The sequence below is a fragment of the Pteropus alecto genome, unplaced genomic scaffold, assembly GCF_000325575.1.
Source record: "Pteropus alecto unplaced genomic scaffold, ASM32557v1 scaffold49, whole genome shotgun sequence".
Classification (NCBI taxonomy): domain Eukaryota; kingdom Metazoa; phylum Chordata; class Mammalia; order Chiroptera; family Pteropodidae; genus Pteropus; species Pteropus alecto.
Genome location: NW_006443131.1, coordinates 65,310 through 80,527, shown reverse-complemented (window position 1 = coordinate 80,527; position 15,218 = coordinate 65,310). Strand labels below are relative to the sequence as shown.

General features: G+C 41.9%; 2 protein-coding genes and 1 pseudogene across 5 annotated transcripts; 2 read left to right on the top strand and 1 right to left on the bottom strand.

Moving 5' to 3' along the window:
- The first annotated feature begins 6 nt into the window (after positions 1–6).
- On the top strand, positions 7–1,413 carry NKAPL (NFKB activating protein like). The gene has a single exon (XM_006923444.3). The coding sequence runs from the start codon at positions 68–70 to the stop codon at positions 1,229–1,231; it is 1,164 nt and encodes a 387-aa protein (XP_006923506.1). The 5' UTR covers positions 7–67; the 3' UTR covers positions 1,232–1,413.
- Positions 1,414–3,283: 1,870 nt separating this feature from the next.
- LOC112472172 lies at positions 3,284–3,402 on the bottom strand (annotated as a pseudogene).
- Positions 3,403–6,151: 2,749 nt separating this feature from the next.
- ZSCAN26 (zinc finger and SCAN domain containing 26) lies at positions 6,152–13,810 on the top strand. Of its 4 annotated transcripts, none has more exons than XM_015598317.2 (4): positions 6,152–6,564; positions 8,191–9,161; positions 9,430–9,547; positions 11,396–13,810. In XM_015598317.2, exons 2-4 carry the CDS (start codon positions 8,628–8,630, stop codon positions 12,298–12,300), a joined length of 1,557 nt encoding a protein of 518 aa, XP_015453803.1. In that variant the 5' UTR covers positions 6,152–6,564; positions 8,191–8,627; the 3' UTR covers positions 12,301–13,810. The 4 variants fall into 4 exon arrangements, with proteins under 4 accessions (XP_015453803.1, XP_015453804.1, XP_006923504.1 ...); XM_015598318.2 differs by having other exon boundaries at positions 6,152–8,304; positions 8,708–9,161; XM_006923443.3 differs by having other exon boundaries at positions 6,153–6,564; positions 8,708–9,161.
- Positions 13,811–15,218: the final 1,408 nt, after the last annotated feature.

Below are 15,218 nucleotides of genomic sequence, written 5' to 3'. Positions count from 1 at the left end.
CGCCCGCCGCGCTCTCTGCGGTAACCGCCGGGCGTCTGCCGCCTGGTTACCTGTGACGGTGCGGCTCATGGCGCCCGTGTCCCGGTCCCGCTGTCCCGAGGACACCCCGGGCTCTCGGATACGGCGACGCAGCTCTTCCAGGAGCGGCCGTTCCCGCTCTCACTCCCGCGGCCGCGAGGGCCTCGGGCCTCCGAGCGGCGGAGCGGGCGTCGGCGGGCCTCACCCCCTCAGTCGCGCCGGTTCTCGAGAGCAGCCCGGGCTCCGCAACTGCGCGTTCGTGTCCAGTTCGAGCTACCGCAGCGGGTACCGCGACCTTCACCACGCTTGTGCGGGACGGGGCCAGCGCGCGGAAGAGCACAGGAGGGAGGAGGAGAACTACCGGCAGCGGCGGCTGAGAGAGAGAGCGAGGATCGCCGAGCTGGGCGCTCCTGAGGTGTGGGGGCTGTCGCCAAGGTTTCCGGAGCCGGATTCCGACGAGCACACCCCCGTGGAAGGTGAAGAGGTGAAAACTCAGAAGACCAGCAGTTCAGATATCGGCTCCGAAGGAAGAAGGAAAAAGACCAGTCGTTCAAAAAACAGGAAAACAAAGAAAAAATCCAAAAGAAAGTATAGAGACTATTCTGATAATACTGACACTGATTCAGACTCTGACAGAAATACTAGCTCTGATGACGAGAAAAAGAGAGCAAAAAAAGCCAAGAAGAAAGAGAGGAAAAAGAAACACAGAAGGAAAACCCCCAAGAAAAAGAAGACTAAAAAAGAACCCAGTGACTCAAGCTTTAAGGATTCAGAAGGAGAACTGCCAGAATATGCCTGGGCTGAGCGCTCAAAGACTGCGGGTGCCATGGAGCTGATAGGTCCGGAAGCACCTATGATACCTGCCTCCCAGGACGAGAAACCCTTGAACTACGGCCATGCCCTGCTCCCAGGCGAAGGTGCAGCTATGGCTGAGTATGTAAAAGCTGGAAAGCGGATCCCACGAAGAGGTGAGATTGGGCTGACAAGTGAAGAGATTGCTTCGTTTGAATGCTCGGGTTATGTGATGAGTGGGAGCCGGCATCGCAGAATGGAAGCTGTGCGGCTGCGGAAAGAGAACCAGATCTACAGTGCTGACGAGAAGAGAGCTCTGGCATCCTTCAACCAGGAAGAAAGACGGAGGAGGGAGAGTAAGATTCTAGCCAGTTTCCGAGAGATGGTGCACAGAAAGACCAAAGGGAAAGATGACAAATAAGGACTTTAGTTGTGCTGCAGGACTGACCAACAATGTTCTGTGACCAAGTACTATTATTAAAAGGCTTTATGGTGCTACTGTATCTACTATGTAAGTCCTTCTAGAAAAAGCTGCTTTTTGAGGTCTCGTTAGCAATGTATTTTTATTTTAAAAAGTAATACATGCACATGGTTTTAAAAATATTCAAACATTATCCCTAAAGAACTCCCTTTTTGGTGTCTTCTGTATATGTCCATGAGTTCTGTGTATATACAAGCGTATTTGTTGCAGAGTAAAGGTCGGTGCTATTAACCTGAAGGTACCCCACCACCACTGTTGCCTTGGCTTCATTGCCTCCTGGAGCAATTAATTTGCCCCAGAGAAAACCAGAAGAATTCCAGAAAGAAAAAAGGATTCAATCGAGTGTATACCTCTAGTTGTATTAAAAAGTTAAAATAGCGGATCTATACTGAGTTATGTAACTGAAAAGTCCAGCGGGAGGACAGGCTTCCAGCGTGGCTTTAATAAGACTTTGGCTTCTTTCTTTATGGGTCATTTTTCTCTTCAGGCTAGTTTCCCTCGAATAAGAAAAGGGCTGCCAAAGCTCTTGAGTTTGGTTATATACTTCCCGATGACATTTTTGTCTTGGCATTGCAAACAAGAATCCTGAGGTTCTGCCTAATTGGATTAGCTTAGGTCACATGCCTACCTTCAAAAAAGATGTTGCCAAGGTTTGGTCAGCTTAAGGGCTACATGGGTGAAAGAAAAGGATACCTGAATGAAAGAAACCATACCACACTGTACACATGGATCAATACCTTTTTTCACTTTATACATCTTGAGGTGTTTTATCAATGCATATAACTCTACCTTATTGTTTGTAATGACTTTATAGTGTTCTAGTGTATGGAAGGACCCTATTTTATTGGATGTTTAAGATGTTTTGTTTATTTTATAATTACAGAACGCCGAAGTGAAAAATCTTTGTGGATATATGAATCTATTATCTGTAGCATATTCATCTAGAAATAGAATGATCAGATCAAAAATAATCTTTTGGGTATCTGAAAATGGCCACCTAGAAGTGGAATTATTGGATCAAAGGGAAGATATTAGGTGCTTTCTATGTGCTAGGCGCTATGGCAGATATATAAACCAAGGAACGACTTGGGCTTGACCCTTGCCATCACCGAATTTTATGTTCTACTGAAGAGACTTTAAAAAGTAACAGGTAAATAAATGCAAATTGTAGTATGCTGTGAAGAAATAAGGGGCTAGAGACACTAATAGAATTTTTTTGATAGTGTGGACAGGAAATTCTAAGAATGTCATATTTAAGCTCCATGTGCTTTTAAATTGTAATACATATTACAACATTGCCTTCCAAATAAGATGGCACCAGTTTACACACTTCCATACCAATATGGTACTTCTAAACCTTTTGTAGTCCTATTTGTTTATTTTTTCTTTTGTTGCATTGTGGTTTTAATTTGCATTTCAGAAGATTAGTGAGGTGGAGCATCTTTTCATATGTCTGTTGGCCATCTATATGTCCTCTTTGGAGAAATGCCTGTTCAGGTCCTTTGCCCATTTTTTAATTGGATTGCTGTTAAGTGGTATGAATTTTTGATAAATTTTGGATATTAACCCCTTATCAGATATATCGTTGGCAAATATCTTCTCCCATTCAGTAGTTTGTCTTTTGGTTTTGTTGATGGTTTCCTTTGCTGTGCAAAATCTTTTTATTTTGATATAGTCTCATTTATTTTTCCTTTTCTTTCCCTTGCCCGAGGATCTCATTATGGTTTTAATTTGTATTTCTCTGACAATTAGTGATGTTGAGCGTCTTTTTATATGTCTATTGGTGTACTTCTAAACCTTTTGATCTTTGCCAATCAGATAAGTGAAGGTGGCATTTCATGCTTTGTCTTTTATTTCTTTTTTATCTTTATTTCTTTTATTTCTTTTAGAGTATAATTGAGCATATTTGCATATATATGTCTTTTTTTTTTTTTTTTTACAGATTGCAAGGACCTTGTCAGTTTACAATCCCTTATTTATTTTTATTTATTACGCCTATAGCACCTGGTCTTCCTAGGTGGTCTCCCATCCAAGTACTAACCAGGCCCGACCCTGCTTAGCTTCCAAGATCAGACGAGATGAGGCTTGTTTAGGGTGGCGTGGCCGTAGACTTGTAATTCTTTTTTGTGTACATGTGAGCTACCCACATTATAACCTTTGCTCATTTTCCTACTGGGTTGTAGATCTGTTTTCTTATTGAGCATAAGAACTTTTCAAATAATAAATAAATTAGCTCTTTCACGTATCTTACAGATGTTTATCCCTCTATTTTTACTTTTGAATTGCTTTTTCTGAGAAACACTTGATCATATTGCCCTTTAAGTCCTAAAAAGATTCCCTAACACCAGTCGTACAATTAAACATCTTTGTCTTCCTTCCTTGGGAGAAAGATGTACCTAAGAAGCTATAATTTATAAGGAAGCCAAGGTGAGATCGGTGGGTCTTTTTTTCAAAAGACAATACACACTATGCAACATATTGTAAGTGTAATGCTTACAGCAGAGTTCTCATGACAGCATTGGGTGCTATCGTTATGCTTAACTTGCTTTTTTTAGTGTTGCTGTTAGGAAACTAGCCAGTAAATCTGCCTTAAACGAGATTTGAAAGTTGGAAGTTGTGGATCATTTGTCACAAGAGAGCAAATAATAGGAATTAGAACAACTTTTTTTAAAAGTAGTTTTTCCAGAGTACGTGGTTATAGGTTGTGGAATAGAAGAAGACAGCACATCAAAAATTTTGTGCCATGTTTAGGTTTCAAGAAACCATTAGAATCATTTTATTATTAAACTCTGCTCAAAGAGCAAGTTGAACAGATCAAATAGCTTGTTTTAACCACCAGAGTTACACTGAATTTTAGTCAGTGCCGAGAAACAGCCCAAGAAAGCAAACTAGCGAGGCAACTGCTGATTAATTTACAATTGGCGAATTTTATAAGACATCATTAAGTTTCTCCTTTTATGACTTTATGGAATTATCTAAAATAGCATTTCACAAAATATAAAACTCACCCACTGGCATAAGGGGTCCAATGGGTATTTCACGGTACATTTGTTTTTAAATTCTGTGATGCAAGAGAAGGTATTTCTTACCCATAACTATCAGCAGCTTAGAGAGTGAGAAATTACAGTCTGGCAAAATTGCTGTTTTTTTTTTTTTTTCCTTAACCTAACAAATTCAGCTGGATTTTTATGAGAATAAAAGGTAAGATTTCACCATCAAGCATGAGGGAGGCTTTTGGTCTGAGATGTATTTATTTTTGCCATGTTAAGGGAGTATTCATTCATTCCTCATTTATTAGGAAATTCCCCATTTAATCAGAAATGCATGTTTAATTTTGTTAAGTGACTTTCTAGCATTTACGGAGATAATGTGATTTTTCTTTCTTAACCAATGAATAGAGCGATTTAAAGTTCTAGGTTTTCTAATATCAAACTATGGGTTAAGTTTTTTAGATTCATAAATAGGTTTTTGATTGTTTAGAACAATCCCTGGTCACATAATTTTCTATTTCAAAATTTAGAATAATGTATAAGATCTTGCTGTGTGAATGGAAGTGGGGAGAAGAGCAGAAAGCAGCATTACAAAAGGGTTACTAACTTAATATTACTATATGGTAGCATGAGTTGCATTATAATGCAGAAAATGAAAACTTCATTTTGAATATCTTATGAATGGACCTAATGGAAACATATCGACCAACAATTTAGTTTTTAAAAAAGGATAATCCTGGAAAATGAAAATCTCAAATTTGAAAATTGATTTGTATTAGTGATGTGTAGTCTGTCCTGGTAAAAATGGTATTTTGACTTATTCTCACCTTATCTACCCCTACCCCTTCCAAAAGATATATACTACTTAAATTAAAATTGGACAACTTGAGTTTTTAAAAAAGCTCTTTGTTAAGCTACATTAAAGGGTTTTGACTTTCATGAGATAGCCAGTGCAATACCAATAATCGAAGCTTTGATAATATGGGTGACATTCAAGACACCAGTCGCTGTAGGGAATTTGAAAGTGAGAATATGTGAATTAAGACATATTTACTTCCTTTTGAAATAAAATTTTATGTTTATCCTTCATAAATTTTTTGGAAAAAGCCCTTCTTTAGAAATAGATGTTTTCCATTGTATATGTTTTCCATTCGAGACAGAATACTAACTTCTAATTATTAAAATATTTGCATTGGCTGGATTTGTTAGAAAATGTTTTAAAGTAATTTTTTTCTTTTGCTTTTAAAAGTAATGTTTCTTTTACTTTTAAAAGATATTTTCAAGCTTCAAACATTCAATAAGAAAAAGATAACTGTGATCATGCAATTCAGTTTTTTCTTCTCTGTTAAGATAATTTCAATACTTGAAATAGTAAATTATATGTCATAAAAATGGTCAGTATGATATTTAATGGTGTTTCAAGACTATCAACTGCTTAAGCCAGTTTGTATAGGTTTTAAAATGGGTTTTAAAATGTAGTTTGAGGCTGGCAAGAGAGAGAATATTTCTGTGTTCTTCTGTAGAGTTTATTTTGGTAAAGTGCAATCCCACGCTTACCCCATCTTCAACACCTCGCCCCCCCCCATTCATTGCAAAGTACTGATTATTCTCTCCTGCAGTAACAGACTTAATTTATTACCTTAAACCTTTCAATCCAAATATATGTTCATTGTTCAATTTAATCTTCAGAATACTTTGACCCTCATTTTTGCCACTGCGTTTGAAGATTTTTTAAATTGGAGAGAAATGGTAAAGTATGTGTCTTTGTTGGAGTTATATGAGTGAGCAAAGGGAAATGCCTGCTGTTTGTGATGACAGTAAACTGAGCTGGGTGGTTTTTACATGAATTAAATAAATTTCGGCTTAAAAATGAAAATCCTTCTAAGGTCTCATCCACATGACTGTCCCAGCCGCGGGCCCCAGAACGCGGGGCAGACGCAGGACACCATCGAGCTGCGGTCCTGGTCCTCCGGATTTCCTAGAGCGGAGAGCGCGTGCGCGAGGAGGGAGCGGACCCCGGCGGATCCCAGAAGGTGCTGGGGAGCGTTCGGCTCCTGCTGTGGGTCCCTAGCGGGCGAGTGGTGACTGCTGCGAGCTGCGGAGGAACTGCGCCCCAGGGCGAGGAAGCATCTCGTCCCCTGTGGGCGCCGAGAAGCCTTTCGCGACAGAGGGCCGCTCAGACTGGGTGTCCGAGGCAGGAGGTATCACTCCTGGGCCTGTGAGCCGGTGGAGCCGGAGCTGTGGATTTCCATCCGTAAAGCACAATTTTAATACGTATTCAAGGTAAGCCGTAGAAGGTCCTATTTGAGCAGAAACCTGAAGGAGGTGGGTTTTGGCGGCATCAGCTTTCTAGGCAGAGAGAACAAGTGCAAAGGCCCTAAAGCGGGAGCGTGCTGGACATATTCGGGAAACAGCAGGGAGACCAGAGTGTCGGAGCACCGTGAACAAGGTGAAGTGTGTGGAGATCGATCTCGCAGAAATCGGGGGGGAGGAGAGGCTGAAGATAAGTGGGCATTGTATTGTGTAAGGAATTTGGTCATTTCTTGTGAAAGTTTTTTGGAGGATTTTGAGCAGACGAAAAACATCTGATTTATGTTTTAAAGCGTTTATAGCTGGGAACTCATGATGAGAATAGACTGTAGAGGGGCAACTATGAAATCATAGAAATGTCAAAGTTAGGAGACGATTGCTAGTAATTCAGATAGGAAATAAGAATATTTTAGACTAGTATTAAGGTAGAAATGGTTAGTGGTGGTCAGATTAGTGATCTACCATGATGGTAGAGCCAACAGGATTTGCTGTTGGATCAGATGTAGGTTTTGAGAGTAAGAGAAACGGCAATGGTAAATTTAAGGTTTTGACCTGTGACTACTGAGATATTGGAGGAAAGATCTGAGGTTAGTTTCAGGACCTCAAGTAAGTTACTTAACTCTCTATGTGTCCGTTTCCTTCTCTGTACAGTGACCTTAGTAATAGTATCCTTCTCGATAGGGTTGCACTTATGCATGTAAAGCACATAGAATGGTGATGCCAGCTTGTTTTATTATGCCAAGACATGAAGAGTGAATGGGCATTAATGAGAAGAAAACTGGAACGTTGAAGATGTTCCAGGCAAAGGAGTAAGATGTGGAAGGACCCAGGAACAGGAAAGAGTAATGCAAGTTTGAGGGACTGAAAGTTCATTAGATCATGAGAAAATTTTAAACCATATTAAATATTTTGAACTTGACCCTAACGGTAATGATGAGCCATTAAATGCAATGTTCATAGCAAAAACATAGAAGCAGTTTTATTTATTTTGTATCTTTTCCCCCTCAACATTTTGAGGATTTTCACATCAACAGAACAGTTGAAAGAATAGTGCAATGAATACTATATAACCATAATGTAGCAGCACTGGTTAACTTCCTGCTGTTTGGACTCTCTCTCTCCACATTCCCCCACACACAATTTTTCCTCCTGAAACCTTTGAAAATAACTTTTAGCACTGTCTCCTGAGAATAAGGATATTCTATTACATGATCACAAAACTGTTCCCCACCGGAGAAAGTTCTCTGTCGGGATCTACAGACTTCTGTAAAGGGTCAAGTAGGGCATGTTTTCAGCTTTGCGGGTGGGATGCAGGTGGCAACCAGTCCTACCAGGGTGGTTAGTGCAGAGCAGGTGTGACGAGACCTCAGCCAGGGGTGTAGCCATGACCTGCAAAGCCTTGTACAGAAATAGGCCCTGTGCTCTGTGTGGTCTGCTGGGCCATATCATTCATACTTAGATTTCTGAATGCTTCAAAACATATTATTTGTATCTTTTTTTTTTTAACTAGAGCCAATTTTACATTGCATTTGCTGTGTTGCTTTCATTTAGAACAGTATCTTCCCCGTACCTTTTTATTTTCATTGATTTGTTTTGAAGAGCTCATGCCTGCTGTACATGAAGTGCATTCTGGATTTATCTGGACGTTTCCTCATTGTTCGATTCACGTTGAACATTTTTAGTAAAAATGCTGCACAGATGGGAGGGCACAAGGTCAGTTGTTTTACTGCTGCGGCTTCTAGGTTTGGTCACTGGATTAGGTTTGTGATATTTTCATTTTTCCATTTGTAATTAACAAGCAATGTGTATGGATTCATCGAAACGGTGAGAAAGCCCTTTTCCCAAGTGGTTCTACCCATTTGTGGCCTTTGATTCCATTATTTCACCCAGGGCTACAATAATAGATTTTTTAAATCTATTATTCCTGCTATGTTAGCTGTCAAGCTTGTGTGAAACACTTTTCTCATTTTGTACATATGTTCCTTTTTTATGAATGGTTGTCTCGGACAGAAAAGAAACACTATTAATTATGGGAAATGTACACACCCACCAAAGGGGTATTGCTATTTTTACTGTTACCATTGCTACTACTGCTGCTTCTGTGGTTCTTGTTCAGGCATTTCCAGGAGCACTCCGAGGACGCGGCCCAAGGAGAGCTCTTCAGAGTGCAGCTGGCTGAGGCCGGGATGGCGACGGCGTGGGGCAGTGCCTCTTCCCTGGCCACCCTGAATCTGAAGAAAGAGGATTGCCACTCTGCCTGGGGACAGGGATTCCAGCTGCAGGGCCTTGGGCAGGAGCCGTGGTGCAAACAGTTCAGGCAGCTGCGCTACGAAGAGACCACGGGGCCCCGCGAGGCGCTGCGCCGGCTCCGGCAGCTCTGCCGGCTGTGGCTGCGGCCCGAGACGCACAGCAAGGAGCAGATCCTGGAGCTGCTGGTGCTGGAGCAGTTCCTGGCCATCCTGCCCACGGAGCTGCGGGCCCGGGTGCAGGGACGGTGTCCAGAGAGCGGGGAGGAGGCGGTGGCGGTGCTGGAGGACGCGAAGAAGGACACTGGAGTCTCAGCACAGCAGGTGGGAGGGTCAGGTGCACTCTGTGGGAACTGAGTGGTGCACAGAGCTCCACCTGGGCCGGGGTGCTCAGCTCTGGGTCCGTCTCCTTTCAGTTCACTCTTTGTTGCTGTGGGTCTCACCTGCCCTCTGCCAGGAGGCTGCCGAGTGCTCCCTGATTCCTTAGCCTTTTTCCCCCTCCAGGGTTTCTCTTCGCTCTCTTTCCTAATGGGGAAGTGTTTTTATGAACAGCAGTTCTGTCCTGAGCCCACGTGTACCTACTTGTCCCTAGGATCTAGAGCATGCAGAGAAACAGGATGTACTTGTGGCGGAAACAGCCCCTCAGGAAGCAGGGTCTGCGCAGCAGGTACCACCCGTGAGTGAGCTGCCAAAGCCTGGCCCGGAGAAGGGTAAGAACGACCCCATGTCTTTCTTCCTGTGAGGGGCCCTGCTCCGTGTCCTGGGCATTTTGTTTTGAGTCAAGTTCACTGAGGTATAGTTTCCATTCTGTGAATTTACTCTTCGTAAGTGTCATGTCAGTGAACTTTCACAAACGGGTGGCAGTCCTTGAATCGCCACCATAATCCACATACCAAAGATTTCTATCACCCCAAACATTTCCCTTGTGCTCCTCCGTATTTTTTTGTTTTTTAAATGCAACCGAAGGCTTTTCTTGTGTGGCACTTCACCCCATTACTGCAGGTGAATAGAAAGTGCTGGTTCCTCACTCAAGGGAACAAATTCCAGCCATATGCTTCATTACTCATTTATTCTTACTGCGTCCAAGTTATTATAAATGGCTGCTGTCTTTTATTTCCAAATGTCACCTGGATTATTTCCTTTGACACTGAAATATCTCCTTTTAATTTCTGTCCCTCTCATTTTTCGTTCTCTCTTTCTAGTCCGATACCAGCCATGCTCCCTTTTTTTGTTGTTTTAATGTCTGTCATCTTGGTGCTTCCGTTGAAGTCAAGTTACCGCCTGTTCATTCTCCATCATTTAAACACGGACTCATTAATGTTGCTCTCTCCTTAAAACCCTTCATCTCACATGAGTAATTATTTTTCCAACTTTTTGTTTTGATGTTTGAAAAATTCTATAATAAAAAGTAAAAAATAAAAATAAGGAAAAAAACACCACTTTCAGCGACTCCCAATAACTGTTAACAAAGGCCTCACAGGTCATCTTTTGGCTTCTGCTGACTTTGCAGCCTCATGTCCACTAACATAACCAATTTGTTCTGGTTTGCTTGAGCCTGTTAGCACTGACAGTTCCATGTCTGGGGGGAAACCCCCTATTCCCAGACAAATTGGGACGGTTACCCTTTGTCCCACCTGCTCACCCTGTATTCCCATCATGCCCTTTTTTTCCCTTTTATGTTTGCTCCTCGCGGTCTTTCTCTCTGAGCCTCTCCTGCCTCTTCTATCTGGGATACTTATTCCTCACTCTCCCTGACTAATTCCTACTCATCATGCAGGACCTGGCTTAGATACCACTTTCTCTATCCTTCCCCAAGTCTCCCAAGTCTGGGTCAGGTCTCCTTCTTATGTTCCTAGCTAGGTGTTCTCCTGTCACAGAACCAATCACAGTATACCACAGTTACTGGTTACTTTCTCTTTTTCTGCCAGACAAAAGGGCAGGGCCTTTGTTCTATTTTCTGGGTCCATTACAGTCCTTGGCCTAGAGTAAACCTTCAATAAATGTCTATTTGTAGAATGGCTGATTTTGATTCTAAAGCCTTCTTTTATCAATGATCTACTTCCCGGTTTTGGATTCTATTTCAAACCCTTTTTCTGGAGCTTTAAGGTTTAATTTACTTTCCTACGATCACACAGCTAGCCATAGATAAAATTGGCACCATGTCTGCATTTCCTTATTTTCCATTAAAGTGCCATCCCTTTCTTATTGGCCTCAGGGTTCTCAATTGACCGAGCTTTTTAGTTTGGCATGTGACAAACCATTTTCAAGTCTGTAACCGTTCCCTTTAAGACAGTTTGCTAGCTTCTGTGTGTGTATCATGTGATAAAATTCAAACCATGTAAATACGTCACCTCCCACCACAATCCCCCACATGCCGCAAAGGCAGCCAGTGTTAATTTCTTGTGTATCATTCCATACGTATTCTATACGAACACAAGCGTCTACAACATTTCCGCTTTTCATAAATGGGTTAATTTAAAAAGTTTCCTTCTAATTGCAGATTTCTTTCCCCAAGCACCAAAAACCAAGTAATTCGTAACATATATTTCATGTTTCAGGAGAGGAGACAGGGATTGAGAAGGGGAAGCCGGTTGCAGAGACAGACTGCAGCGAAGGAGTGGGATCGTCTGGGAATAGATCTGAGTCCACAGAGGCCCATGATGAGGGCTTGAACTTGGAAAGGCAGCAGGCCAAGGCCGAGGAGGAGACTAACTCCAAATGCTCCAAACGTGGGGAGGGATTCGTCCAGCACTCACACCTGATTAAACATGAAAGTGCACACAAGGGAGAAAAGCTCTGTGAATCCGAAGTGTGTCAGAGCCCCAGTCATAGTGGACGCCACACAGTCCACTCTAGAGAGAAGGGTCATCGGTGTCAAGAGTGTGGGAAAGCTTTTCAGAGAAGTTCACACCTTGTCAGACATCAGAAAACCCATCTTGGTGAGAAGCCTTATCAGTGCAAGGAGTGCGAAAAAGTATTTAGCCAGAATGCCGGCCTCTTGGAACATCTCAGAATCCATACTGGAGAGAGGCCTTTTCTATGCATCCACTGCGGAAAGAACTTCAGGCGCAGCTCTCACCTAAATCGACACCAGAGAATTCACAGTCAGGAGGAGCCCTGCCAGTGCGAGGAGTGTGGAAAAACCTTTAGTCAGGCCCTGCTTCTCACCCACCACCAGAGAACCCACAGCCACTCCAGAAGCCACCAGTGTAACGAGTGTGGGAAAGCCTTCACTTTGACCTCAGACCTTATTCGACATCACAGGATTCACACTGGAGAAAAACCCTTCAAATGTGATATATGCCAGAAAGCCTTCCGACTAAACTCACACCTCGCTCAGCATGTGCGAACCCACAACGAAGAAAAACCCTATGAGTGTAAGGAGTGTGGGGAAGCCTTCAGGCAGAGGTCAGGTCTTTTTCAACATCAAAGATATCACCACAAAGACAGACCACCTTGCTGAGCTGCCCATTCTTTGCAGGACATCAGAGAGAGCACATTAACAAGCAAACAGCACTTGAGGAAAAGTCATTCTAGCCAACTCTAGCATCAGAGAATTCTTGGGGCCAACTGGAGACCATCTATCCCCATTCTCTGTTTTGTTTTTCTTGAAGTCAATTTTGGGCCACAATAATTTGACCTTTGATGACACTGTGGGTTTTTTACCGTAAGGTTTCTCAGAGCCTTTAACATGGTGAACACAATGATGCATCTCCAGGTGGCAGAGCCTCATGATTGAGTGAGGGCACTGAAGTCAGCAGTGAATTAAGTGTCCATAGATTTACAAGCTTAAGCAAAACAAGAGCAGTTTGATATTTTTGTTTATGCTACAGCAACGGATGCCTATAAAATAAAACTAATTGGTGTTTGAAAGCATGCCACACTCAGAGGTGTCTCCAAATGTGGGTTGATGGTGACCATTTCCCCACACTGGCTTTACCAACTCCCACCTTCCCCCAACCACAACCAGCAGAAGCATTTGGGAGGCAAAGATAATCCAGTTTTACATTTCCCACCCCCTTCCCTGCCATGGTACCTCATTGATTCGAGGTAGAAATTAAGGTTTCATTTAGACTAGACAAGAGATTCATAAGTCATTTGAATGAACCATGCTGAATTAACCCAAGTAGCAGCTGTCTTAGGTGACAACTCCAGTACCAGTAGAGTGACTGCTGCATAGACACGATTCAGTAAATGGGGAAAGGAATTGGACTTTTTAAATTTGATACTGGTGATATGATTTTAAAAATGTTGCTGGTTCTAAAATTCTTGGAAAGTCAAACAATCAATTCAACTTGGAGATCATGATCTTTGTATTATGAATACCAAAGGTCACCGTAATGATGAAGAGCAGTAAGCTTAGGGGAGGCCACTTCCAAACCTGTCACCAAGGTGTGGACCACCCCTTGCTGGTTGGTGGTAGCTGCTTAGCATTGTGCTGTCTGGAGAAGGCTCCACAGTTTGTTGTGGGAACGGGAAGATGGTGAACCAGCATGGATTTGCTAAGGGTTTGATTCAGCTGCATATGGTTTAAAAACAAAAAGAGCAGGAGTGACTTTATAACAGTTTGTTTTTTCTTAAATAGAAAAGGCTGGCGACAAGCAGTCCAAGACTGGCAAGTGCTTCAGTGACATCACTAGGGACCCTGGCCTCTGCTTTTCTGCTCCACCATCCTAGTGCATGCCTTCGGTCCTTAAGGTTACCGTATGATCTTCCATGGCTCCTCAGTCTCCAGCCATCATATGCAAAATGTGGACAAAACACAGAGGGACAAAAGGAAGCTCCTCCCAATTCAGTCAGCTCCCTTGGGGCAGTCTTCCCCAGATGGCTTCAGCACTGTGTCATAGGCCGAAACTCAGGGAAGGGAGGTTGGGAGGTGTGTCTTATTCTGGGTTACCATTTTCTGGAGGAGAACCAGATCTGTATATGAAGCAGCAGTAACTTTAGAAATTAAAGAATTTCATGGAATGTCAGTCATATTCCACTGCTTAGGAAGCCACATAGCTATGTATTTTTTATTTTGCCTCTTTAAGTAAAATTAAGTTGATATCAGGGATTTCCCCCCCCGCCCCGCTGTTTTGAGGGCTCTACCAATGTAAGTACCTAAATGCTTAACTCTACGTCATAGTTTAAACCTATCTATTTCTGTTCAGTTTAAGAAGGAAAGAACATAGAATATTTTTATTCTCATTAAAAAGCAATGACAAAAGATTCCAAGCATGAAGAATTACATAGTTATGTATATATGTGTGGGTATATATGTGTGCCTGTACATATACACACTCTAAATTCTAATCAGTTGGTATTGATAATTTGTTTTCTCAATTTTTAACATAATTTCCATATTATAATACCTTCATAAATTTACTAAATTAACTCGTGCTTATGATAAAAGTTCATATACATCGTAAAATCATTGAAAAATATAAAGAAAAATCATTGTCTCATATTCCAAATATAACCTCTTAATATATTTTAAAATACTGATCTTTTTTATGCATAGAAACACTACTTTTCTCACTGGACTTTAGTTATATCATGAACAGTTTTCATTTGCAACAGGACAATTTCCCTATCTGCCTACTCCATTCTAGTCCAATTCTGCCATAATCCTGAGTGGACAGCCGTGTGATCCCTCTCTGACCACTGAGGATTGCACCAGGAGGGGCTCCCTAAACCAGGCTTAGTCATTGAGATACCCCTAGGGATTTGACACTGTGTTACAGATTCTTGTTGGTCTCTTAGGCGTTTATACCAGGAATAGTACAGAGCTGGAACCATTTTTGTGGTCACATAAAAACTAAATAGAGACAAACCAACCCAGCGATAGGCAAAAGAATGAAACCAACTCTCGAAGCCCAGATTGCCTCAGAAGAAGCACTCAGCCCTCAGCTTCTGTGGTCTATATACATACTGGTCCTGGGAGTCCATGGAATAACCTTATGGCCTTTAATAAAGGTTTCCTTTAAATTAGTTAGGGTGGGTTTCTGAACATTGTCAACAAATAAAAAATTTCCCTGATTACGACACCTTGATCACTAAAAGTCTTCGTGGAAGACAATTTTCAATATAAGTTATACAATATTCGATGGTACACAACTCCATTGTTGGTCATCTAGGTTATCTGTAGTTTTTTCACTGTAAACTATTTCGGTGAACATCCTTGTACATACAATTTAGCTGTTACAGAATTATTTTCCTTCATTCAATTCTCCTAACTAGAATCAATGAGACAAAGGGTAGGCATATTTTCTAAGGCTTTTGATGTATTTGCCAGATTGCCCTCCCCAAAGGTTATACTAATCTGTACACCCTATTAGTCTGTGAAAATGCCTATTTTTCTAAACCTGCATCAACTCTGGAAATTCTTTTGAATATTTC

Coding starts and splice junctions, on each gene's coding strand:
- NKAPL (XM_006923444.3), top strand. CDS start 68: ATGGCGCCCGTGTCCCGGTCCCGCTGTCCCGAGGACACCCCGGGCTCT.
- ZSCAN26 (XM_015598317.2), top strand. CDS start 8,628: ATGTACACACCCACCAAAGGGGTATTGCTATTTTTACTGTTACCATTG. Junction 9,162..9,429: donor CTGGAGTCTCAGCACAGCAG/GTGGGAGGGTCA, acceptor ACTTGTCCCTAG/GATCTAGAGCATGCAGAGAA. Junction 9,548..11,395: donor AAAGCCTGGCCCGGAGAAGG/GTAAGAACGACC, acceptor TTCATGTTTCAG/GAGAGGAGACAGGGATTGAG.